Source organism: Tachyglossus aculeatus, chromosome 22 (genome assembly GCF_015852505.1).
Source record: "Tachyglossus aculeatus isolate mTacAcu1 chromosome 22, mTacAcu1.pri, whole genome shotgun sequence".
Taxonomy (NCBI): Eukaryota; Metazoa; Chordata; class Mammalia; order Monotremata; family Tachyglossidae; genus Tachyglossus; species Tachyglossus aculeatus.
In genome coordinates this window covers 57,565,789-57,592,864 of record NC_052087.1, presented here as the reverse complement: position 1 = coordinate 57,592,864, position 27,076 = coordinate 57,565,789, and the positions used below count along the sequence as shown (strand labels likewise).

At 49.1% G+C, this 27,076-nt stretch overlaps 1 protein-coding gene across 5 annotated transcripts in view; it reads left to right on the top strand.

Annotated features, from left to right (window-relative positions):
* Positions 1-1,430: 1,430 nt before the first annotated feature.
* Positions 1,431-27,076, top strand: part of NAP1L4 (nucleosome assembly protein 1 like 4) — a 69,462-nt gene continuing 43,816 nt past the window's right edge. For all 5 annotated transcript variants that reach the window (XM_038764271.1, XM_038764270.1, XM_038764273.1 and 2 more), the window contains exons 1-4: positions 1,431-1,513; positions 13,751-13,781; positions 17,072-17,133; positions 20,913-21,012. In XM_038764271.1, the coding sequence (XP_038620199.1) occupies positions 13,768-13,781; positions 17,072-17,133; positions 20,913-21,012 (176 nt within the window). In that variant the 5' untranslated portion in view covers positions 1,431-1,513; positions 13,751-13,767. The remainder of the gene's footprint in view (positions 1,514-13,750; positions 13,782-17,071; positions 17,134-20,912; positions 21,013-27,076) is intronic.

Below are 27,076 nucleotides of genomic sequence, written 5' to 3'. Positions count from 1 at the left end.
GTCGAGGTGATGGGGAAGGGAAGGGAAGCTGAGGAAATGGTGGGGGGGCTTTTACCATAACAATGCCATATCATAATAATTACCTTAATAATGATGGTATTTGTTAAGCGCTTACTCTGTTCCAGGCACTGTTCTAAGCGCTGGGGGAGATACAAGGTGATCAGGTTGTCCCACGTGGAGCTCACAGTCTTCATCCCCGTTTGACGGACGAGGGAACTGAGGCACAGTGAATTAAAATAATAATAATAATAATAATAATAATAATAATAGTGGTATTTGTAAAGGGCTTACTAGGCACGAAGCACTGTTCTAAGCGCTGGGGGAGATACAAGGTGATCAGGTTGTCCCACGTGGGGCTCACAGTCTTCATCTGAGAAGCATCTTGGCTCAGTGGAAAGGGCCCGGGGTTGGGAGTCAGAGGTCATGGGTTTGAATCCTGGCTCAGCCACTTGTCAGCGGTGTGACCTTGGGCAAGTCACTTCACTTCTCTGGGCCTCAGTTCCCTCACCTGTAAAATGGGGATGAAGACTGTAAACCCCAGATGGGACAACCTGATCACCCTGTATCCCCCCCCAGCGCTTAGAACAGTGCTTCGCACATAGTGCAGTGTGCAGTGGGAGAAGCAGCGTGGCTCAGTGGAAAGAGCCCGGGCTCTGGAGTCAGAGATCATGGGTTCAAATCCTGCCTCCGCCAACTGTCAGCTGGGTGACTTGGGGCAAGTCACTTTACTTCTCTGGGCCTCAGTTGCCTCATCTGTAAAATGGGGATTAAGACTGGGAACCCCATGTGGGCCAACCTGATCACCTTGTATCCCCCCCAGCGCTTAGAACAGTGCTTGGCACACAGTAAGCGCTTGACAAATACCATCATCGCTATTATTATTATTATAGTAAGTGCTTAACGAATGCCGTCATTATTATAGTTATTTTTAATCCCTATTTTCCGGATAATAATGATAATGATGGTATTGACTAAGCGCTTACTATGTGCAAAGCGCTGAGAAGTTCCCAAGCGCTTAGTACAGTGCTCTGCACATAGTAAGCGCTCAATAAATACGATTGATTGATTGATTGATTGATTGAAGTGAAGGGGCTCGCCCCAAGCGCCCCGGTGGCGGGGGGCGGGATTCGAACCCGCGACCCTGGACTCCCGAGACACGCGCGACCTCGGCCCTCCACGTGGCCGCGCCCTTCCCGCCTTCGGCCCCGGGGCGGGCGCGCGGCCCCTTTAAATCGCGCCCTCATTTGCATAGAGGCGGGGGCGGAGGGTCCGTTCCGATTGGTCGCCGCCGGGCCCCCCCTCCCGCCGGCCGGGCCAATGGCGTCGGGGGTTGCTGAGGGGCGGCGGGGGCGCGGGGGGGCGGGCCAATGGGAGGCGGCGTTGTTGGCGGGCGGCCGCGCGGGCGCAGCGCGCTCCCTCAGCCTCCTCCTGCTCCTCCTCAGTGTCGGCGGCGCGGGCGGGCGGGGCGGACGGGCAGGGCCGTCGCTCCCGCCATCGTCGCCTCGGGCCTGAGGTGAGGGCGCCGGGGCCGCGGTGGGGGGCCGGGGGGAGGGGGAGGTCTCTCCATGCCGCCCACTGGGGCTTTGGGTAGCGACCGTCTCAGGAAGTTGCCAACTTGTACTTCCCAAGCGCCTAGTCCAGTGCCCTGCACACAGGAAGCGCCCAGTAAGTACGAATGAATGAATGAACGAATGAGGCCTCTCTCTCCCTCTCTCCCTCTCTTCTCTTCCCCCCCCGAGGCCGACCCGGGACCCTCAGTGCGCCTGCGCCACACAACCCCCTCCCCATTCCCCCTCCTCCCTCCCCTCCCCCATCTCCCCTTCCCCCCCACTCTTTCATCATCATCATCATCAATCGTCTTTATTGAGCGCTTACTGTGTGCAGAGCACTGGACTAAGCGCTTGGGAAGTCCAAGTTGGCAACATCTAGAGACGGTCCCTACCCAACAGTGGGCTCACTTTCCTTCCCACCCTCTGTCCCCCTCCCCCACCTCCCCTCCGCCCCACTGTCCCCATCTCCTCTACCATTCCCCCATTCTCTTCCCCCCTACCTTCCCTCCCCCTTTTCCCCCTCCCCCATCTCCCCTTCCCCCCCACTCTTTCCTTCCCATCCTCTCTCCCCCTCCCCCCTCTTCCCTCCCCATTCCATCTCCCCCTTCCCCCCCTCTCTTCTTCCCCCCCGTCCCCCTCCCCCATCTCCGCTCCCCATTCCCCCATCTCCCCTCCCCACCTCCCCTCCCCCCACTCTTTCCTTCCCCTCCCCATCTCCCCTCCCCAACCCCGCTCCCTTCCCCCATCCCCAATCTCCCCTCCCCCCATCTCCCCCTTCCCCATCTCCTCTCCCCTCCCCCCATTCTCTTCCCCCCACCTTCCCTCCCCCTTTCCTCCACCCTCTCTCCCCGTCCCCCATTACTCCCCCCTCCCCCTCCCCCTCCCCTCTCCATCTCCCCTCCCGCATTCTCTCTTTCCCTCCCTCGCCCTCCCCCCCACTCTCCCCTTCCCCCATCTCCCCTCCCCCCACTCTCCCCCCTCCCTCCCCCTCCCCATCTCCTCTCCCCTTCCCCCATCGTCTCCCCTCCCCGACCTTCTCTCCCCCTCCCCCTTTTCCCTTCCCCATTCCTTCTCCCCTTCCCCCATTTTCTTTCCCCTCCCCATCCCATCTCCCCCTTCCCCGTCTCCCCTCCCCATCCCCCCTCCGTCTTCTCTCCCCTCCCCCATCTCCTTTCCCTCCTCCCCCACCTGCCCACCTCCTCCTCCTCCCCCATCTCCTTTCCTGCCCGCCCCCCCCCCCCCCCCCCATCTCTTGTTCATTCATTCATTCATTCCATCGTATTTTAGACTGTGAGCCCACTGTTGGGTAGGGACTGTCTCTCTATGTTGCCAACTTGGACTTCCCAAGCGCTTAGACCAGTGCTCTGCACACAGTAAGCGCTCAATAAATACGATTGATTGATTTGCTAATCGCTTACTGTGTGCAGAGCACTGGTCTAAGCGCTTGGGAAGTCCAAATTGGCAACAGATAGAGACGGTCCCTGCCCAACAACGGGCTCCCGGTCTAGCAGGGTCTTCCCAGGGTCGGGCCGTGGGCCTCCGTCCATCCGTCATCATCATCATCAATCGTATTTATTGAGCGCTTACTATGTGCAGAGCACTGTACTAAGCGCTTGGGAAGTACAAATTGGCAACATATAGAGACAGTCCCTACCCAGCAGTGGGCTCACAGTCTAAAAGTCCATCCGTCCATCACGCTTCACCCTTCCTCCCACTCTCCTCCTCCTCTTCCTCCTCCCCCCACCCCATCTTCGGGGGGCCCTTAAATAATAATTGGGATTTTGTATGTGCCAGGCGTTGCGCGGTCAGTACATAGTCAGGTCAGGCCCGGCCCCTGGTTCTACCTGGGACGCTCAGTCTAAGCGGGAGGAAGAAGAGCTGTTTCCTCCCCATTTTACAGATGAGGAAACCGAGGCCAGGAGACGTTAAGTTCGGGTTAGAGAAGCAGCGTGGCTCAGTGGAAAGAGCCCGGGCTTTGGTGTCATCATCAATCGTATTTATTGAGCGCTTACTATGTGCAGAGCACTGTCAGAGGTCATGGGTTCGAATCCCGGCTCTGCCACCCGTCAGCTGGGTGACTTTGGGCGAGTCACTTCACTTCTCTGGGCCTCAGTTCCCTCATCTGGAAAATGGGGATGAAGACTGGGAGCCCCACGGGGGACAACCTGTTCACCTTGTAACCTCCGCAGCGCTTAGAACAGTGCTTTGCACATAGTAAGCGCTTAATAAATGCCGTCGTTATTATTAGTATTGTCATGGGTTCAAATCCCAGCTCCGCCACTTGTCAGCTCTGTGACTTTGGGCGAGTCACTTCACTTCTCTGGGCCTCAGTTCCCTCATCTGGAAAATGGGGATGAAGACTGTGAGCCCCACGTGGGGCAACCTGTTCACCTTGTAACCTCCACAGCGCTTAGAACAGTACTTTGCACATAGTAAGCGCTAAATAAATGCCGTCATTATTATTAGTATTGTCATGGGTTCAAATCCCAGCTCCGCCACTTGTCAGCTCTGTGACTTTGGGCGAGTCACTTCACTTCTCTGGGCCTCAGTTCGCCCATCTGGAAAATGGGGATGAAGACTGAGCCCCATGTGGGGCAACCTGTTCACCTTGTAACCTCCCCAGCGTTTAGAACAGTGCTTTGCACATAGTAAGCACTTAATAAAATGCTATTATTATTATTATGTGACTCGCCCAAAGTTTCACCCAACAACAAGTGGCGGAGCCAGGATTGTAGAGTGAAGCAGTGTCGACTAATGGAAAGAGTCTGGGCCTGGGAGGTGGGACCTGGGTTCTAATTCTACTCTGTCACTGAGTAATAATAATAATAATAATGATGGCATTTATTAAGCGCTTACTATGTGCAAAGCACTGTTGTAAGCACTGGGGAGGTTACAAGATGATGAGGTTGCCCCGTGGGGGGCTCGCAGTCTTAATCCCCATTTTCATTCATTCAGTCGTATTTATTGAGCGCTTACCGTGTGCAGAGCACTGTACTAAGCGCTTGGGAAGTATAAATTGGCAACATACAGAGACGGTCCCTACCCAACATCGGGCTCACAGTCTAGAAGGGGGAACTGAGGCCCAGAGAAGAGAAGTGACTTGCCCAAAAGTCACCCAGCGGACAGGTGGCGGAGTCAGGATTTGAACCCATGACCTCTGACTCCAAAGCCCGGGCTCTTTCCACTGAGCAGTAATGATCATCGTAATTGTGGTATTTGCTAAGCGCTCACTTTGTGCCAGGCGCTGTACTGAGTGCTGCGGTGGAGACAGGCGAATCGGGTTGGACTCGGGCCCTGTCCCATGTGGGGCTCACAGTCATTCATTCAGTCGTATTTATTGAGCGCTTCCTGTGTGCAGAGCACTGTACTAAGCGCTTGGGAAGTACAAGCTGGCAACATATAGAGATGACCCTACCCAACAGCGGGCTCACGGTCTAGAAGGGGAAGACAGACGACAAAACAAAACATATTAACAAAGTAAAATAAACAGAATAATAAATATGTACAAATCCTAATCCCCATTTTGCAGGTGAGGTCACTGAGGCCCGGAGAAGTGAAATGACTTGCCCAGGGAAATGTGGCAGCGCTAGGATTAGAACCCAGGTCCTTGTGACTCCCAAACCCCCCCGGGCTCCAGCCGCCAGACCAGGCTGACCTCGGGCAGATCACTTCACTTCTGGGGCTCAGTTCCCTCATCCGTAAAATGGGTGGGCCGTTAAGATAGAGTCATTGATTCATTGTCGTATTTATTGAGCGCTTCCTGTGTGCAGAGCACTGTACTAAGCAGCGTGGCTCAGTGGAAAGAGCCCGGGCTTTGGAGTCAGAGGTCGTGGGTTCAAATCCCGGCTCTGCCATTTGTCAGCTGGGTGACTTGGGCAAGTCACTTCACTTCTCTGGGCCTCAGTCACCTCACCTGTAAAATGGGGATTAAGACTGTGAGCCCCACTTGGGACAACCCGATCACCTTGTAACCTCCCCAGCGCTTAGAACAGTGCTTTGCACATGGTAAGCGCTTAATAAATGCCATCATTATTATTATTATTAGTAGTAAGCGCTTAATAAATGCCATTATTATTATTATTATTGTTATTATTAATAATAATAAGCGCTTTGAAAGTCCAAGTCGGCAACATGGAGAGACCTACTCGACAACGGGCACACAGTCTAGAAGCGGGGAGACATGAGTCGCACGTGGGACATTCATTCACTCAGTCGTATTTAATGAGCGCTTCCTTTGTGCAGAGCACTGGAAAGAGCCCAGGCTTGAGAGTCAGAGGTCGTGGGTTCTAATCCCGGCTCCGCCCCTTGTCGGCTGTGTGACTCTGGGCGAGTCACTTCACTTCTCTGGGCCTCAGTTCCCTCATCTGTCAAACGGGGATGAAGACCGGGAGCCCCACGTGGGACAACCTGATCACCTCGTGTCTGCCGGCACTCAAAACAGTGCTCGGGCACTTAGTAAGCGCTTAACAAATACCATCATTATTATCATTATTATTAAGCGCTTGGGAATGTACAATACAACAGTAAACAGTGACAGTCCCTGCCCACAACGAGCGCACAGTCGTATGGATTATGTCCAGACCTGAAATCTATCCCAGTGCATAGTACAGTGCTCAGGCATGTAGTAAGCGATTAACAAATGCCATTTAAAAATGAGAGTGTGTGTATATATGTATATATATATACACACACATATACACATATATGTGTGGGTGTGTATATATATGTAAATATATATGTGTGTGTATATATATATACACATAATATATATGTGTATATATATATGCACACATATATATTCATTCAATTGTATTTATTGAGTGCTTATTGTGTGCAGAGCACTGTACTAAGCGCTTGGGAAGTACAAGTTGGCAACATGTAGAGACGGTCCCTACCCAACAGTGGGCTCACAGTCTACTGTGTGGTTGTGTGTGTGTGTTTGTGTGTGTGTGTATATATATATATATGTATATATGTATATGTATATATGTGTGTGTGTGTGCGGGTGTATGTGTGTGTAATTATATATATATATATATATATATATATTATATATATATATATATATACATATGTTAGAATACTATTTATTCTGAGGGTTTTGACCCCTGTCTACATGTTTTGTGGTCTGTCTAGACTGTGATCCCGTTGTTGGGTAGGGACTGTCTCGCTTTGCCGAATTGCCTTCTCCCAAGCGCTTAGTACAATGCTCTGCACACAGTAAGCGCTCAATAAATACGATTGAATGAATGAATGAATATATGAATATACACACCCACAAATAATAATAATAATGGCATTTATTAAGCGCTTACTACATGCAAAGCACTGTTCTAAGCGCCGGGGAGGTTACAAGGTATCAGGTTGTCCCACGGGGGTTCACAGTCAATCCCCGTTTTCCAGATGAGGGAACTGAGGCCCAGAGACGTGAAGTGACTGGCCCAAGGTCCCACAGCTGACAATTGGCAGCGCCGGGATTTGAACCCACGATCACTGACTCCAAAGCCTGGGCTCTTTCCACTGAGCCATGCTGCACTTCCCAAGCGCTTAGTACAGTGCTCTGCGCACAGTAAGCGCTCAATAAATACGATTGAATGAGTGGATAGAGAGCATTCATTCATTTAATTGTATTTTTATATATATATATTGGCTCTCAGCCCTTCCTTCCAGCCCACCCTGGGCCTTCACGTTTTTGTCTCTCTCTGTCTCTCGGAGGGTGGTCGGGGGGAAGCCATGTGGCCAGTGGTTCAAATCCCGGCTCCGCCAATTGTCAGCTGTGTGACTTTGGGCAAGTCACTTAACTTCTTTGGGCCTCAGTTACCTCATCTGTAAAATGGGGATTAAATCTGTGAGCCCCCAGTGGGACAACCTGATCACCTTGTAGCTTCCCCAGTGCTTAGAACAGTGCTTTGCATGTAGTAAGCACTTAATAAATGTCATTATTATTATTTTTATAGTAGCCACGGCCCCACCCCGCCGGGGCTTTCTCCCTTCCCCTTGCCCCCGGCCGTAGCCGTCCGGCGGTGAGCCCCCCATTTAGGGCCCGAAAATGCGGCTTCCTTGGGGTCCAGGCCGGTCCAGCGCGGCCCCCAAACCTCCTTTAAATCAATCATTCTATCGTATTGAGCGTTTACTGTGTGCAGAGCACTGTACTAAGCGCTTGGGAAGTACAAGTTGGCAACATAGAGAGACAGTCCCTACCCAAAGCCAGCCCCCCCGAAGCCAGTCATTTACGGAACATGTCCGGACACAACGGGAACGTAAATATTGTAATTATATTTGAATGCCTGCCTTCCCCTCTAAAATCAATCAATCGTATTTATTGAGCGCTTACTGTGTGCAGAGCACTGTACTAAGCTCTTGGGAAGTACAAGTTGGCAACACATTGAGACAGTCCCTACCCGAAGCCAGTCGATTAGGGAACATGTCCAGACACAACGGGAATGTAAATATTGTAATTATATTTGAATGCCCGCCTCCCCTCTAATATCAATCAATCAATCGTATTTATTGAGCACTTAGTGTGTGCAGAGCACTGTACTAAGCGCTTGGGAAGTACAAGTTGGCAACATAGAGAGACAGTCCCTACCCAAAGCCAGCCCCCCTGAAGCCAGTCGATTAGGGAACATGTCCGGACACAACGGTAACGTAAATATTGTAATTATATTTGAATGCCCGCCTCCCCCTCTAAAATCAATCAATCAATCATATTTATTGAGCGCTTACTGTGTGCAGAGCACTGTACTAAGCGCTTGGGAAGTACAAGTTGGCAACATATTGAGACAGTCCCTACCCAAAGCCAGCCCCCCTGAAGCCAGTCGATTAGGGAACATGTCCGGACACAATGGTAACGTAAATATTGTAATTATATTTGAATACCTGCCTCCCCCTCTAAAATCAATCAATCAATCGTATTTATTGAGCGCTTACTGTGTGCAGAGCACTGTACTAAGCGCTTGAACTAAAACTGAGCTCGCGGTGGGCAGGAAATGCGCCTGTTGCTGTGGCGTACTTTCTCGAGCTTGTAGCGCTGTTCTGCACCCAGGAGTCGCTCAATATTATTAATAATAATAATAACGACGGCATTTATTAAGCGCTTACTATATCCCCCTCCCCATCCCCCCGCCTTACCTCCTTCCCCTCCCCACAGCACCTGTATATATGTATATATGTTTGTACTTCTCTATTTTATTTGTACATATTTATTCTATTTATTTTATTTTGTTAATATGTTTTGTTCTCTATTTGTACATATTTATTCTATTTGTACGTATTTATTACTCTTTTTGTATATATTCTATTTTATTTTGTTAATATGTTTTGTTTTGTTCTCTCCCACTTCTAGACTGTGAGCCCACTGTTGGGTAGGGACTGTCTCTATGTGTTGCCAACTTGTACTTCCCAAGCGCTTAGTACAGTGCTCTGCACACTGTAAGCGCTCAATAAATACGATTGAATGAATGAATGAAATGCAAAGCACCGTTCTAAGCGCTGGGGAGGTTACAAGGTGATCAGGTTGTCCCACGGGGGGCTCACAATCAATCCCCATTTTACAGATGAGGTAACCGAGGCGCAGAGAAGTTAAGCCGTGTGATTTTAACCAGCGTGGCTCAGTGGAAAGAGCCCGGGCTTTGGAGTCAGAGGTCATGGGTTCAGATCCCGGCTCCGCCAGTTGTCAGCTGGGTGACTTTGGGCAGGTCACTTAATAATAATGATAATCATAATGATGGCATTTGTTAAGCGCTTGCTATGTGCCAAGCACTGTTCTAAGGTCTTGGGGGGATACAGCGTCATCAGGTAATTAGAGAAGCAGCGTGGCTCAGTGAAAATCAATCAATCAATCAGTCGTATTTACTGAGCGCTTACTGTGTGCAGAGCACTGTACTAAGCGCTTGGGAAGTACAAGTTGGCAACATATAGAGGCAGTCCCTACCCAACAGCGGGCTCACAGTCTAGAAGGGGGAGACAGAGAACAAAACCAAACATACTAACAAAATAAAATAAATAGAATAGATATGTACAAGTAAAATAAATAGAGTAATAAATATGTACAAACATATATACATATATACAGGGGCTGTGGGGAAGGGAAGGAGGTAAGATCGGGGGGATGGAGAGGGGGAGAGCCCGGGCTTTGGAGTCAGAGGTCATGGGTTCAAATCCCGGCTCCGCCAATTGTCAGCTGTGTGACTTTGGGCAAGTCACTTCACTACTCTGTTCCTCAGTTCCTTCATCTGTAAAATGGGGATTAAGACTGTGAAACCCACGTGGGGCAAGCTGATCACCTTGTATTCCACCCCCCAGTGCTTAGAACAGTGCTTGGCACATAGTAAGCGCTTAACAAATAACATCATCATCATCATCAGGTTGTCCCACGTGGGGCTCCCAGTCCTCATCCCCATTTTACAGATGAGGTAACTGAGGCCCAGAGAAGTGAAGTGACTTGCCCAAAGTCACACAGCGGACAAGTTGTTGAGCGGGGATTAGAACCCATAACCTCTGAATCCCAAGCCCGGGCTCTTGCCGCTGAGCCACGCTGCTTCTCTGGGCCTCGGTGACCTCATCTGTAAAATGAGGGTAATAATGATGGTATTTGTTAATAAATAAATCGTATGTATTGAGCACTTACTGTGTGCAGAGCACTGTACTAAGCGCTTGGGAAGTCCAAGTTGGCAACTTATAGAGACGGTCCCTACCCAACAGTGGGCTCACAGTCTAGAAGGCGCTTACTATGTGCAAAGCACAGTTCTAATAAAGACTGTGAGCCCCCGTGGGACAACGTGATCACCTTGTAACCTCCCCAGCGCTTTAAACAATGCTTTGCACATAGTAAGCGCCTAATAAATATTATTATTATTATTATTATTATTATTATAACAAAGGGAAACAGCTCGGAGGGCAGAGCAGGTGGCCGGTGACCGCCCTCCTTCCTTCTCCGCCGCTTGGCTTTCCGGCCCGCCTGATCACCTTGTAACCTCCCCAGCGCTTTAAACAATGCTTTGCACATAGTAAGCGCCTAATAAATATTGTTATTATTATTATTATTATCATTATTATTATAACAAAGGGAAACAGCTCGGAGGGCAGAGCAGGCGGCCTTGGGTGGCCGGTGACCGCCCTCCTTCCTTCTCCGCCGCTTGGCTTTCCGGCCCGGTGAACCCCGTATCCTTCCTGCTTCAGCAGGAAAAAGGCCTCTGGCCACCCAGTGTGACGTCTTCTGGCTTGTGCCTTGGTGTTTTCCTTTTTTTTTTAAAAAAAAATTGATGCTTAATCTAGTAGCTGTACTATTTACTGAGCGCCCCCAGGGTGCTCAATTTATCTGTTACTCTATTTTATTTGTACATATTCTATTTATTTTATTTTGTTCTCTGTCTCCCCCTTCTAGACTGTGAGCCCACTGTTGGGTGGGGACCGTCTCTAGATGTTGCCAACTTGGACTTCCCAAGCGCTTAGTCCAGTGCTCTGCACAGTAAGCGCTCAACAAATGCGATCGAATTGAATTGAATAAATAATAATAATAATGATGGCATTTGTTAAGCGCTTACTATGTGCAGAGCACTGTTCTAAGCACTGGGGGGGGGGGGGGAATACAAGGTGATCAAGTTGTCCCACATGGGGCTCACAGTCTTCATCCCCATTTTCCAGATGAGGTAACTGAGGCTCAGAGAAGTGAAGTGACTTGCCCAAGGTCACACAGCAGACAGGTGGTGGAGCTGGGATTCGAACCCATGACCTCCGACTCCCCCTCCTCTCCCCTCCATCCCCCTCGCCTTACCTCCTTCCCTTCCCCACAGCACCTGTATACATGTATATATGTTTGTACATATTTATTACTCTTATTTATTTTACTTGTACATATCTATCCTATTTATTTTATTTTGTTAGTATGTTTGGTTTTGTTCTTTGTCTCCCCCTTTTAGACTGTGAGCCCACTGTTGGGTAGGGACCGTCTCTAGATGTTGCCAACTTGTACTTCCCAAGCACTTAGTACAGTGCTCTGCACACAGTAAGTGCTCAATAAATACGATTGATTGATTGATTGATTGATTGATTGACTCCAAAGCCTGGGCTCTTTCCACTGAGCCACACTGCTTCTCTGCACGATTGAAGACGATTGAATGAATGAATACTCCTAAACTTAATTCAGGGCTTGGCACATAGTAAGTGCTTTATGTTGCCAACTTGTACTTCCCAAGCGCCTAGTACAGTGCTCTGCACACAGTAAGCGCTCAATAACTACGATTGATTGATTAACAAATACAGTTTGGAGGGGAAAAAAGAAAGAAAAGAAAACCAGGTGCTCAGACCATGATGGCAGAGACAGATGTTAAAATACTTGAGGGTATTTACCGAGCGGAGGACTCGTCTTGAAAATGTGCGGGGAGCGGTTTAAAAATAGATCATATTAAGTCACGGCAGCTGCTTTCCCCTGTCCTATCAATCAATAATAACATTGAGAGCTTTCTCTCCGCGGAAAACTGTAGTAGGCACTTGGGAGGAGACAGTAGCCTGTCTTTTTCATGGTATTTAAGCGCTTACTATTAGCAATACTTACCATTATCCGTCTCTAGATGTTGCCAGCTTGTACTTCCCAAGCGCCTAGTACAGTGCTTTGCACACAGTAAGTGCTCAATAAATAAGAATGAATGAATGAATGGACTGTGAGCCCACTGTTGGGTAGGGACCGTCTCTAGTTTTTGCCAACTTGTACTTCTCAAGCGCTTAGTACAGTGCTCTGCACACAGTAAGCGCTCAATAAATTCGAATGAATGAATGGACTGGAGCCCACTGTTGGGTAGGGACCGTCTCTATATGTTGCCAACTTGGACTTCCCAAGCGCCTAGTACAGTGCTCTGCACACAGTAAGCGCTCAATAAATATGAATGAATGAATGTAAATATGTATGTATTACTCTGTACATATTTATTCTAATTATTTTATTTTGTTAATATGTTTTGTTTTGTTCTCTGTCACCCCCTTCTAGACTGTGAGCCCACTGTTGGGTAGGGACCGTCTCTATATGTTGCCAACTTGTACTTCCCAAGCGCCTAGTACAGTGCTCTGCACACAGTAAGCGCTCAATAAATATGAATGAATGACTGTAAATATGTATGTATTTATTACTCTATTTGTACATATTTATTCTAATTATTTTATTTTGTTAATATGTTTGGTTTTGTTCTCTGTCTCCCCCTTCTAGACTGTGAGCCCACTGTTGGGTAGGGACCGTCTCTATATGTTGCCAACTTGTACTTCCCAAGCGCCTAGTACAGTGCTCTGCACACAGTAAGCGCTCAATAAATATGAATGAATGTATATATGTATGTATTTATTACTGTATTGTATTTGTACATATTTATTCTAATTTTATTTTGTTACTATGTTTTGTTTTGTTCTCTGTCTCACCCTCCTAGACTGTGAGCCCACTGTTGGGTAGGGACTGTCTCTACATGTTGCCAACTTGTACTTCCCAAGCGCCTAGTACAGTGCTCTGCACACAGTAAGCGCTCAATAAATATGAATGAACGTATATATGTATGTATTACTCTATTGTATTTGTACATATTTATTCTATTTATTTTATTTTGTTAATATGTTTTGTTTTGTTCTCTGTCTCCCCCTTCTAGACTGTGAGCCCGCTGTTGGGTAGGGACCGTCTCTAGATGTTCCCAACTTGTACTTCCCAAGCGCTTAGTACAGTGCTCTGCACACAGTAAGCACTCAATAAATAGGATTGATTGATTTCCACTGAGCCTCACTGCTTCTCTCTGGGGTAGATACAAGCTAATTAGGTTGACCACAGTTCACGCCCCACGTGGGACTCACAGTCTTCATCCCCATTTTCCAGATGAGGGAACTGAGGCCCAGAGAAGTGAAGTGACTTGCCCAAAGTCACCCAGCTGACAATGGGCGGAGCCGGGATTTGAACCCACAACCTCTGACTCCAAAGCCCGGGCTCTTTCCGCTGAGCCACGCTGCTTCTGTTTTCCTCCGAACCGTGGGCCGCGTCCCTTTTCTCCCGTCCCCCTGCCCGAGCTGGCTGCCATCGTTGTGCCCGTCCCGGCTGCTCCGTCCCGGCCCCCGGGGTGACGCCCTCCTCCGCGCGCTCATCACCACTTAGAACAGCGCTTTGCACATAGTAAGCACTTAATAAATGCCATTATTATTATTATTATCACTGGCTTGTCTTCCCCTTGCAGGTGGACGCAGCGCCCCGATGGCGGATAACAGGTGAGTCCCCGGGCCCCTTCTGCCCTTGGATAAAATAATAATAATAACATTATTATTATTATCACCGTCGGGGATCAACGGCGGTGATGTGTATGTATCTATATATTTATTTACTTTGATGCTATTAATAATAATAATGATGGCATTTATTAAGCGCTTACTATATGCAAAGCACTGTTCTAAGCGCTGGGGAGGTGACAAGGTGATCAGGTTGTCCCACGGCGGGCTCACCGTCTTAATTCCCATTTTACAGTTGAGGGAATAATAATAATAATAATAATGATGATGGCATTTATTAAGCGCTTATTATGTGCAAAGCACCGTTCTAAGCGCTGAGGAGGTTCCAAGGTGATCAGGTTGTCCCACGGGGGGCTCACCGTCTTCATCCCCATTTTACAGTTGAGGTAACTGAGGCCCGGAGAAGTGAAGTGACTTGCCCAAAGACACAGCAGCTGACAAGGGGCAGACTCAGGATTTGAACCCATAATAATAATAATGATGACATGTGTTAAGCGCTTACTGTGTGCAGAGCACTGTTCTAAACGCTGGGGGCGAATACAAGGTGATCAAGTTGTCCCATGTGGGGCTTACAGTCTTAATCCCCATTTTACAGATGAGGGAACTGAGGCTCAGAGAAGTTAAGTGACTTGCCCAAGGCCACACAGCAGACACGTGGTGGAGTCGGGACTCGAACCCATGACCTCTAACTCCAAAGCCCAGGCTCCTTCCACTGAGCCACGCTGCCCCGGGGACAGGAGTTGAGCCCCCAAGCCAGCCCATCCTAATAATAATAATGATAGCGTTTGTTAAGTGGTTACTATGTGCCAAGCACTGTTCTAAGCGTTAGGGGGGATACAGCGTGGCTCAGTGGAAAGAGCCCGGGCTTTGGAGTCAGAGGTCATGGGTTCAAGTGCCGGCTCCTCCGATTGCCAGCTGCGTGACTTTGGGCAAGTCGCTTCACTTCCCTGGGCCTCAGTGACCTCATCTGGAAAATGGGGATTAAGACTGTGAGCCCCAAGTGGGACACCCTGAGCACCTTGTATCCCCCCCAGCACTTAGAAGAGTGCTTTGCACATAGTAAGCGCTTAACAAATTTCATCATCATCACCTTGTATCCCCCCCAGCGCTTAGAACAGTGCTTTGCACATAGTAAGCGCTTAACGAATGCTATCATTATTCTTATTATTCTTATTACAAGGTGATAAGGTTGTCCCACGGGGGGCTCACAGTCTTCATCCCCATTTGACAGAAGAGGGAACTGAGGCTCCGAGAAGTGAAGTGACTTGCCCAAGGTCACACAGCAGGCAGGTGGCAAAAGCGAGAGCCCGGGCTTGGGAGTCAGAAGGACCTGGGTTCTAATCCCGCCTCCGCCCCTTGCCTGTTCTTTGGGCAAGTCACTTCAGCGTGGCTTAGTGAAAAGAGCATGGGGTTGGGAGTTTGAAGGACCTGGGTTCTAATCCCACCTCCTCCCTGTACCGGCTGTATGGCCATGGGCGAGTCACTTCACTTCTCTGTGCCTCAGTTACCTCATCTGTAAAATGGGAATTAGGACTGTGAGCCCCACGTGGGACAGCCTGATCGCCTGGTGTCTACCCCAGTGCCTAGAACAGTGCTTGGCACATAGTAAGCGCTTAACAAGTACCATCATTAGTATTATTCTCTGGGCCTCAGTGACCTTATCTGTAAAATGGGGATTAAGACTGTGAGCCCCCCATGCGGGACAAGGACGTGTCCAATCCGATTTGCTTCTGTCTACCCCGGTGCTTAGAACAGTGCTTGGCTCATAGTAAGCGCTTAACAAATAATAATAGTAATAATAATAATAATTCTAGACTGTGAGCCCACTGTCGGGTAGGGACCGTCTCTATATGTTGCCAACTTGTACTTCCCAAGAGCTTAGTACAGTGCTCAATAAATACGATTGAATGAATGAATGAATAATGATGATGGCCTTTATTAAGTGCTTAACTATGTGCAAAGCACTGTTCTAAGCGCTGGAGAGGTTACAAGGTGATCAGGTAGTTGCATGGGGGGGCTCACAGTCTTCATCCCCATTTTCCAGTTGAGGGAACTGAGGCCCAGAGAAGTGAAGTGACTTGCCCAAAGTCACCCAGCTGACAATTTGCGGAGCTGGGATTTGAACCCATGACCTCTGACTCCGAAGTCCGGGCTCTTTCCACTGAGCCACGCGCTGCTTCTCTAAGCGCTTAACAAGTACCATCATTATTATTATTTTCTGGGCCTCAGTGACCTCATCTGGAAAATGGGGATTTCATTCATTCACTCATTCAATCCTATTTATTGAGCGCTTACTGTGTGCAGAGCACTGGACTAAGCGCTTGGGAAGTACAAATTGGCAACATTAAGAGACGGTCATTCATTCAGTCATATTTATTGAGCGCTTACTGTGTGCAGAGCACTGGACTAAACGCTTGGGAAGTCCAAGTTGGCAACATAGAGAGACGGTCCCTACTCAACAACGGGCTCACAGTCTAGAAGGGGGAGACAGAGAACAGAACCGAACATACTAACAAAATAAAATAAATAGAATAGATATGTACAAATAAAATACATAGAGTAATAAATACGTACATGTATTCATTCATTCAATCGTATTTATTGAGCGTTTACTGTGTGCAGAGCTGGACTACTAAGTGCTTGGGAAGTCCAAGTTGGCAACATGTAGAGACGGTCCCTACCCAACAGCAGGCTCACAGTCTAGAAGGGGGAGACAGACAACAAAACGAAACATATTAACAAAATAAAATAAATAGAATAAACATGTACAAATAAAATAAATCAATAAATAGAGTAATAAATCCGTACAAACATATATACATATATACAGGTGCTGTGGGGAGGGGAAGGAGGTAAGGCGGGGGGGATGGTCTGGCTCTCGCCGGACTCTTCGTATTTTCCCCCGAGAAGCAGTGTAGCTTAGTGGAGAGAGCCCGGGCTTGGGAGTCAGAGGTTGTGGGCTCGAATCCCGGCTCTGCCACCTGTCAGCGGACTGACTTTGGGAAAGTAGAGAAGCAGAGTGGCTCAGTGGAAAGAGCCCGGGTTTTGGAGTCAGAGGTCATGGGTTCAAATCCCAGTTCCACCAATTGTCAGCTGGGTGACTTTGGGCAAGTCACTTAACTTCTCTGGGCCTTAGTTCCCTCCTCTGTCAAACGGGGATGAAGGCTGGGAGCCCCACCTTGATGACCTTGTATCCCCCCCAGTGCTTAGAATAGTGCTTGGCACATAGTAAGCGCTTAACAAATACCAACATTTTTATTATTTTTTTCCAGCAAAGCGGAAGATGTCCCCCCTTCAGAGCCCATGGACGTGTCGAAATGTGCAGGCGACAAAGGTGAGGGGGCGTTTGGGCCGGAGAGGGGCTGTGGTTTCTCCCTCCGAGCCTCTTGCTTGTACTTCCCAAGCGCTTAGTACAATGCTCTGCACACGGTAAGCGCTCAATAAATACGATTGATTGCTCACATGACGAGAGGTTTGCCCACCCCGCCGTCTTTTCCTTGAGCGGGCCCGGGACCAGTTTTGGGGGTGTCGGGCTGCTAGGGGGTGGGGAGGGGGTCTCGACACGCTCTGCTGAAAGCCCCCCACTTGTAGTCTGGTGGAAAGCTGTTGTGACGCCTTGACACCCGTCCACGTGTTGTGTTTTGTCGTCCGTCTCCCCCTTCTAGACTGTGAGCCTGATGTCGGGACGGACGTAGTCTGGTGGAAAGCTGTTGTGACGCCTTGACACCCGTCCACATGTTTTGTTGTCCGTCTCCCCCTTCTAGACTGTGAGCCCGTTGTTGGGACAGACGTAGTCTGGTGGAAAGATGTTGTGATGCCCTGACACGCGTCCACGTGTTGTGTTTTGTCGTCCGTCTCCCCCTTCTAGACTGAGCCCGTTGTCGGGACGGACGTAGTCTGGTGGAAAGCTGTTGTGACGCCTTGACACCCGTCCACGTGTTTCGTTTTGTCGTCCGTCTCCCCCTTCTAGACTGGGAGCCCGTTGTCGGGACAGACGTAGTCTGGTGGAAAGCTGTTGTGACGCCTTGACACCCGTCCACATGTTTTGTCGTCCGTCTCCCCCTTCTTGACTGTGAGCCTGTTGTTGGGACAGACATAGTCCGGTGGAAAGCTGTTATGACACCTTGACAGCCCACCACACATTGTGTTTTGTCGTCCGTCTCCCCCTTCTAGACTGTGAGCCTATTGTCGGGACAGACGTAGTCTGGTGGAAAGCTGTGTGACGCCTTGACACCCGTCCACGTGTTTCGTTTTGTCGTCTGTCTCCCCCTTCTAGACTGTGAGCCCGTTGTCGGGACAGACGTAGTCTGATGGAAAGCTGTTGTGATGCCTTGACACCCGTCCACATGTTTTTTTTGTCGTCTGTCTCCCCCTTCTATGCTGTGAGCCCGTTGTTGGGACAGACGTAGTCTGGCGGAAAACTGTTGTGACGCCTTGACACCCGTCCACGTGTTCTGTTTTGTCGTCCGTCTCCCCCTTCTAGACCGTGAGCCCGTTGTCGGGACAGACGTAGTCTGGTGGACAGCTTTTGTGACGCCTTGACACCCATCCACGTTTTGTCGTCCGTCTCCCCCTTCTTGACTGTGAGCCTGTTGTTGGGACAGACGTAGTCCGGTGGAAAGCTGTTGTGACGCCTTGACACCCGTCCACATATTTTATTTTGTCGTCCGTCTCCCCCTTCTAGACTGTGAGCCCGATGTCGGGACGGACGTATTCTGGTGGAAAGCTGTTGTGACGCCTTGACACCCGTCCACGTGTTTTGTTTTGTTTAGTCGTCCGTCTCCCCCTTCTAGACTGTGAGCCCGATGTCAGGACAGACATAGTCTGGCGGAAAGCTGTTGTGACGCCTTGACAGCCGTCCACGTGTTTTGTTTTGTCGTCCGTCTCCCCTCTTCTAGACCGTGAGCCCGTTGTTGGGACAGATGTGGTCTGGTAGAAAGCTTCCCTTCAAGGCCCTACTGAGAGCTCACCTCCTCCAGGAGGCCTTCCCACACTCAGCCCCCTCCTTCCTCTCCCCCTCGTCCCCCTCATCTTACCTCCTTCCCTTCCCGACACTGAGCCCCCTCCTTCCTCTCCCCCTTGTCCCCCTCTCCATCCCCCTCATCTTACCTCCTTCCCTTCCCCACAGCACCTGTATATATGTTTGTACATATTTATTACTCTATTTTACTTGTACATATCTATTCTATTTTTATTTTGTTAATATGTTTGGTTTTGTTGTCTGTCTCCCCCTTCTAGACTGTGAGCCCACTGTTGGGTAGGGACTGTCTCTCTATGTTGCCAACTTGGACTTCCCAAGCGCTTAGTACAGTGCTCTGCACACAGTAAGCGCTCAATAAATACGATTGATTGAAAGCTGTTGTGACGCCTTGACACCCGTCCCCGTGTTTTGTTTTGTCATCCGTCTCCCCCTTCTAGACTGTGAACCTGTTGTTGGGACAGATGTAGTCGGGTGGGAAGCTGTTGTCAACTTGGACTTCCCAAGCGCTTAGTCCAGTGCTCTGCACACAGTAAGCGCTCAATAAATACGATTGAATGAAAAGTGCTTGGCAGACAGTAAGTGCTTAACAATAAACCTAGTGATGACTATTGTTACTGGAGGAGGGTTTGTTTTGCAAAGGGGACTTGTATCTACCTCAGCGCTTAGAAAAGTGCTTGGCACACAGTAAGCGCCTAACAATAACCCTAATGATGGCTATTATTATAAGAGGAGGGTTTGTTTAGCGATGGGGACTTGTATCTGCCTCAGTGCTTAGAAAAGTGCTTGGCACACAGTAAGCGCTTAACAATAACCCTAATGATGGCTACTGCTATTAGAGGAGGGTTTGTTTCCCGATGGGGACTTGTATCTACCTCAGCGCTTAGAAAAGTGCTTGGCACACAGGAAGCGCTTAACAATAAACCTAGTGATGACTATTGTTATTAGAGAGGAGGGTTTATTTCCCCATGGGGACTTGTACCTACCTCAGTGCTTAGAAAAGTGCTTGGCACACAGTAAGCGCCTAACAATAGCCCTAATGATGGCTAATGTTAGGAGGGTTTGGTTTGGGATGGGGACTTGTATCTACCTCAGTGCTTAGAAGAGTGCTTGGCACACAGTAAGCGCTTAACAATAACCCTAATGATGGCTATTGCTATTAGAGGAGGGTTTGTTTCCCGATGGGGACTTGTACCTACCTCAGCGCTTAGAAAAGTGCTTGGCACACAGTAAGCGTTTAACAGTAAACCTAGTGATGACTATTGTTACTAGAAGAGGTTTTGTTTTGCGAAGGGGACTTGTACCTACCTCAGCGCTTAGAAAAGTGCTTGGCACACAGTAAAAGCGCCTAACAATAACCCTAATGATGACTATTGTTATTAGAAGAGGGTTTGTTTTGCGAAGGGGACTTGTACCTACTTCAGCGCTTAGAAAAGTGCTTGGCACTCAGTAAGCGCTTAACAGTAACCCTAATGATGACTATTGTTATTAGAGGAGGGTTTGTTTTGTTGCGAAGGGGACTTGTATCTACCTCAGCGCTTAGAAAAGTGCTTGGCACACAGTAAGCGCCTAACAATAACCCTAATGATGGCTATTGTTATTAGAAGAGGGTTTGTTTCCACAATGAGGACTTGTATCTACCTCAGTGCTTAGAAAAGTGCTTGGCACACAGTAAGCGCTTATCAATAACCGTAATGGGGACTATTGTTATTAGAGGAGGGTTTGTTTTGCGAAGGGGACTTGTACCTACTTCAGCGCTTAGAAAAGAGCTTGGCACACATTAAGCGCTTAACAAGTGATCCCCTTGGCTCGTGCCCGGCAGGGTGGGGGCCAAATCCTCCGAAAGCCCCAAGCTGGCACCTGCCAGCTCGAGCCTGGCAACGCCGTTCTTCCCCTCCCCAGGGGTCCGGGCGAGAGAAGGCCCGCCGGGGCCGTTGCCCGGGCACGAGGCGGCTTTTGCGCGGCGACAGGTTCCTTGTCGGTGGCCCTGGGGGCCGGCCCTCGGCTCTCGGCCCCCGAGAGGGAGGGAAAGAGGGCGGGCAAGGGGTCAGCCGCCCCCGTCTCGCAAGGGACCAGGGGAAGTGGGCACAGACAGGGCCGCCGGCCCCCTGACCGCCCCCCGCCTCTTTCCGCAGACCAGCTGGCCGACCAGGTGATGCAGAACCCGCAGGCCCTGGCGGCCCTGCAGGAGAGGCTGGACAGCACGGCCCACACTCCGTCCAGTTACATCGAGACGTAAGTGCCGCCCCGGTCGCCCGTGGGGAGCCGGTCTTATCTGTTCATTCATTCGTATTTATTGAGCGCTTACCGTGTGCAGAGCACTGGACTAAGCGCTTCATTCATTCGTATTTATTGAGGCTGGACAGTACGGCCCACACTCCTTCCAGTTACATTGAGATGTAAGTGCCGCCCTGGTCGCCCGTGGGGAGCCGGTCGTATCTGTTCATTAATTCATTCATTCATTCATTCATTCATTCGTATTTATTGAGCACTTAACCGTGTGCAGAGCACTGGACTAAGCGCTTCATTCATTCGTATTTATTGAGGCTGGACAGCACGGCCCACACTCCTTCCAGTTACATCGAGACGTAAGTGCCGCCCTGGTCGCCCGTGGGGAGCCGGTCGTATCTGTTCATTCATTCATTCATTCATTCATTCATTCGTATTTATTGAGCGCTTACCGTGTGCAGAGCACTGGACTAAGCGCTTCATTCATTCGTATTTATTGAGGCTGGACAGCACGGCCCACACTCCTTCCAGTTACATCGAGACGTAAGTGCCGCCCCGGTCGCCCGTGGGGAGCCGGTCGTATCTGTTCATTCATTCATTCATTCATTCATTCATTCATTCGTATTTATTGAGTGCTTACCGTGTGCAGAGCACTGGACTAAGCGCTTCATTCATTCGTATTTATTGAGGCTGGACAGCACGGCCCACACTCCTTCCAGTTACATTGAGATGTAAGTGCCGCCCTGGTCGCCCGTGGGGAGCCGGTCGTATCTGTTCATTCATTCATTCATTCATTCATTCATTCATTCATATTTATTGAGCACTTAACCGTGTGCAGAGCACTGGACTAAGCGCTTCATTCATTCGTATTTATTGAGGCTGGACAGCACGGCCCACACTCCTTCCAGTTACATCGAGACGTAAGTGCCGCCCTGGACGCCCGTGGGGAGCCGGTCGTATCTGTTCATTCATTCATTCATTCATTCATTCATTCGTATTGAGCGCTTACCGTGTGCAGAGCACTGGACTAAGCGCTTCATTCATTCGTATTTATTGAGGCTGGACAGCACGGCCCACACTCCTTCCAGTTACATCGAGACGTAAGTGCTGCCCCGGTCGCCCGTGGGGAGCCGGTTGTATCTGTTCATTCATTCATTCATTCATTCATTCATTCATTCGTATTTATTGAGTGCTTACCGTGTGCAGAGCACTGGACTAAGCGCTTCATTCATTCGTATTTATTGAGGCTGGACAGCACGGCCCACACTCCTTCCAGTTACATCGAGACGTAAGTGCCGCCCTGGTCGCCCGTGGGGAGCCGGTCGTATCTGTTCATTCATTCATTCATTCATTCATTCATTCGTATTTATTGAGCGCTTACCGTGTGCAGAGCACTGGACTAAGCGCTTCATTCATTCGTATTTATTGAGGCTGGACAGCACGGCCCACACTCCTTCCAGTTACATCGAGACGTAAGTGCCGCCCCGGTCGCCCGTGGGGAGCCGGTCGTATCTGTTCATTCATTCATTCATTCATTCATTCATTCATTCGTATTTATTGAGTGCTTACCGTGTGCAGAGCACTGGACTAAGCGCTTCATTCATTCGTATTTATTGAGGCTGGACAGCACGGCCCACACTCCTTCCAGTTACATTGAGATGTAAGTGCCGCCCTGGTCGCCCGTGGGGAGCCGGTCGTATCTGTTCATTCATTCATTCATTCATTCATTCATTCATTCATATTTATTGAGCACTTAACCGTGTGCAGAGCACTGGACTAAGCGCTTCATTCATTCGTATTTATTGAGGCTGGACAGCACGGCCCACACTCCTTCCAGTTACATCGAGACGTAAGTGCCGCCCTGGACGCCCGTGGGGAGCCGGTCGTATCTGTTCATTCATTCATTCATTCATTCATTCATTCGTATTGAGCGCTTACCGTGTGCAGAGCACTGGACTAAGCGCTTCATTCATTCGTATTTATTGAGGCTGGACAGCACGGCCCACACTCCTTCCAGTTACATCGAGACGTAAGTGCTGCCCCGGTCGCCCGTGGGGAGCCGGTTGTATCTGTTCATTCATTCATTCATTCATTCATTCATTCATTCGTATTTATTGAGTGCTTACCGTGTGCAGAGCACTGGACTAAGCGCTTCATTCATTCGTATTTATTGAGGCTGGACAGCACGGCCCACACTCCTTCCAGTTACATTGAGATGTAAGTGCCGCCCTGGTCGCCCGTGGGGAGCCGGTCGTATCTGTTCATTCATTCATTCATTCATTCATTCATTCATTCATATTTATTGAGCACTTAACCGTGTGCAGAGCACTGGACTAAGCGCTTCATTCATTCGTATTTATTGAGGCTGGACAGCACGGCCCACACTCCTTCCAGTTACATCGAGACGTAAGTGCCGCCCTGGACGCCCGTGGGGAGCCGGTCGTATCTGTTCATTCATTCATTCATTCATTCATTCATTCATTCGTATTGAGCGCTTACCGTGTGCAGAGCACTGGACTAAGCGCTTCATTCATTCGTATTTATTGAGGCTGGACAGCACGGCCCACACTCCTTCCAGTTACATCGAGACGTAAGTGCTGCCCTGGACGCCCGTGGGGAGCTGGTCGTATCTGTTCATTCATTCATTCATTCATTCATTCATTCATATTTATTGAGCACTTAACCGTGTGCAGAGCACTGGACTAAGTGCTTCATTCATTCATATTTATTGAGCGCTTACTGTGTGCAGAGCACTGGACTGAGCGCTTGGGAAGTCCAAGTTGGCAGCATATAGAGACGGTCCCTACCCAACATTCATTCATTCATTCATATTTATTGAGCGCTTACTGTGTGCAGAACACTGGACTGAGCACTTGGGAAGTCCAAGTTGGCAGCATATAGAGACGGTCCCTACCCAACATTCATTCATTCAGTTGTAGTTATTGAGCGCTTACTGTGTGCAGAGCACTGGACTGAGCGCTTGGGAAGTCCAAGTTGGCAACATATAGAGATGGTCCCTACCCAACATTCATTCATTCATTGTCGTATTCATTGAGCGCTTACTGTGTGCAGAGCACTGGACTAAGCGCTTCATTCATTCGTATTTATTGAGGCTGGACAGCACGGCCCACACTCCTTCCAGTTATATCGAGACATAAGTGCCGCCCTGGACGCCTGTGGGGAGCCGGTCGTATCTGTTCGTTCATTCATTCATTCATATTTATTGAGCACTTACCGTGTGCAGAGCACTGGACTAAGCGCTTCATTCATTTGTATTTATTGAGCGCTTACTGTGTGCAGAGCACTGAGCGCTTGGGAAGTCCAAGTTGGCAACGTATAGGGACAGTCCCTACCCAACATTCATTCATTCATTCAGTCGTATTTATTGAGCGCTTACTGTGTGCAGAGCACTGGACTGAGCGCTTGGGAAGTCCAAGTTGGCAGCATAGAGAGACGGTCCCTACCCAACATTCGTTCGTTTATTCAGTCGTATTCATTGAGCGCTTACTGTGTGCAGAGGACTGGACTGAGCGGTTGGGAAGTCCAAGTTGGCAACATATAGAGACAGTCCCTACCCAACATTCATTCATTCATTCAGTCGTATTTATTGAGCGCTTACTGTGTGCAGAGGACTGGACTGAGCGCTTGGGAAGTCCAAGTTGGCAACATATAGAGACAGTCCCCACCTAACGGCGGGCTCACAGTCTAGAAGGGGGAGACAGAGAACAAAACAAAACATATTAACAAAATAAAATAAATAGAATATATATGTACAAGTAAAATAAGTAAATAAATAGCATAGTAAATACATACAAACATATATACAGGTGTGACAATTGCCCATCCCATCGCCCATGTCCACGGTTTCCGATTTTGAAGTTCCTCCTCAAACCCCCTGCCCTCTGTCTCCCCTATCTCTTTGCGTTCATTCATTCATTCATTCAGTTGTATTTATTGAGCGCTTACTGTGTGCAGAACACTGTACTAAGCGCTTGGGAAGTACAAGTTGGCAACATATAGAGACAGTCCCTACCCAACAGTGGGCTCACAGTCTAGAAGGTGGGCTCACAGTCTATCAATCAATCAATCAATCGTATTTATTGAGCGCTTACTGTGTGCAGAGCACTGGACTAAGCGCTTGGGAAGTCCAAGTCGGCAACATCTAGAGACGGTCCCTACCCAACAGTGGGCTCACAGTCTAGAAGGGGGAGACAGAGAACAAAACAAACCATATTAAGAGAAGCAGTGTGGCTCAATGGAAAGAACACGGGCTTCGGAGTCAGAGGTCATGGGTTCAAATCCCGGCTCCGCCAGCTGTCAGCTGTGTGACTTTGGGCAAGTCACTTCACTTCGGGCCTCAGTTACCTCATTTATAAAATGGGGATGAAGGCTGTGAGCCCCCCATGGGACAACCTGATTACCTTGTAACCTCCCCAGTGCTTTGCACATAGTAAGCGCCTAATAAATGCCATTATTATTCTATTAACAGAATGAAGCGCTTGGGAGGCTACAGCGGTGCGATAAGCAGGCACATTCCCCGCCCACGCTGAGCTGACAGTTGGAGAGAGGGAGGCAGACATTAATAGAAATAAAGTAGACTGCGGATATCCCCGCCCGGGATCTCCCTGGGGTCATCATTAGTGAATAAAAATAATAATAATAGCATTTATTAAGAGCTTACTAGGTAGTGATGACTATCTCCCCCCCTCCGACTATGAGCTCATTGTGGGCAGGGATTGTCACTCTTTACTGCTGCGTTGTAATAATAATGATGGCATTTATTAAGCGCTTACTATGTGCCAAGCGCCGTTCTAAGCGCTGGGGAGGTTCCTAGGTGATCCCACGGGGAGCTCACAGTCTTCATCCCCATTTTCCAGATGAGGTCACTGAGGCCCAGAGAGGTGAAGTGACTCGCCCAAAGTCACCCAGCTGGCAAGTGGCGGAGCCGGGATTTGAACCCACGGCCTCCGACTCCAAAGCCCGGGCTCTTTCCACGGAGCCACGCTGCCCTCGAGTGTAGCGGGCGAGACCTGTGGGCAGGTGGGGTGGCTAATGGGGGGAAGAGAAGCAGAAGCGGCGCTTACTGTGTGCAGAGCACTGTACTAAGCGCTTGGGAAGTACAAGTTGGCAACAGATAGTGAAGTATTTCATTAAAAATAATAATAATAATGGCATTTATTAAGCGCTTACTATGTGCTTTGGTTTCTATTTAACACGTGACTTTCAGAAACCAGTTGGGTCATAAGTTGGAGTAGTGGTAGTACTAATAAGTAGATTTTAAGCACAACTAGAGGTCCACATTGGCAGGTGAAGTATTTCATTAAAAATAATAATAATAATAATAATCATGGCATTTATTGAGCGCTTACTATGTGCAATGGTTTCTATTTAACACGTGACTTTCAGGAACCAATTGGGTCATAAGTTGGAGTGGTGGTAGTACTAATAACTAGATATTAAGCACTCAGTGGAAAGAGCCCGGGCTTTGGAGTCAGAGGTCATGGGTTCAAATCCCGGCTCTGCCACTTGTCAGCTGTGTGACTTTGGGCAAGTCACTTCACTTCTCTGGGCCTCAGTTTCCTCATCTGTAAAATGGGGATTAAGACTGTGAGCCCCCCATGGGACAACCTGATCACCTTGTAACCCCCCCCCCCCCCAGCGCTTAGAACAGTGCTTTGCACATAGTAAGCGCTTAATAAATGCTATCATTATTATTTACCGGGAAGCAGCGTGGCTCAATGGAAAGAGCCCGGACTTTGGAGTCAGAGGTCGTGGGTTCAAATCCCGGCTCTGCCACTTGTCAGCTGTGTGACTTTGGGCAAGTCACTTCACTTCTCTGGGCCTCAGTTACCTCATCTGGAAAATGGGGATTAAGACTGTGAGCCCCCTGTGGGAACCACCTGATCCCCTTGTAACCTCCCCAGTGCTTAGAACAGTGCCTTGCACATAGTAAGCGCTTAATAAATGCCATTATTATTATTATTATTATGAACTCCGACTCCCAAGCCCGGGCTCTTTCCACTGAGCCACGCTGCTTCTCCCTGTATATATGTTTGTACGTATTTATTAC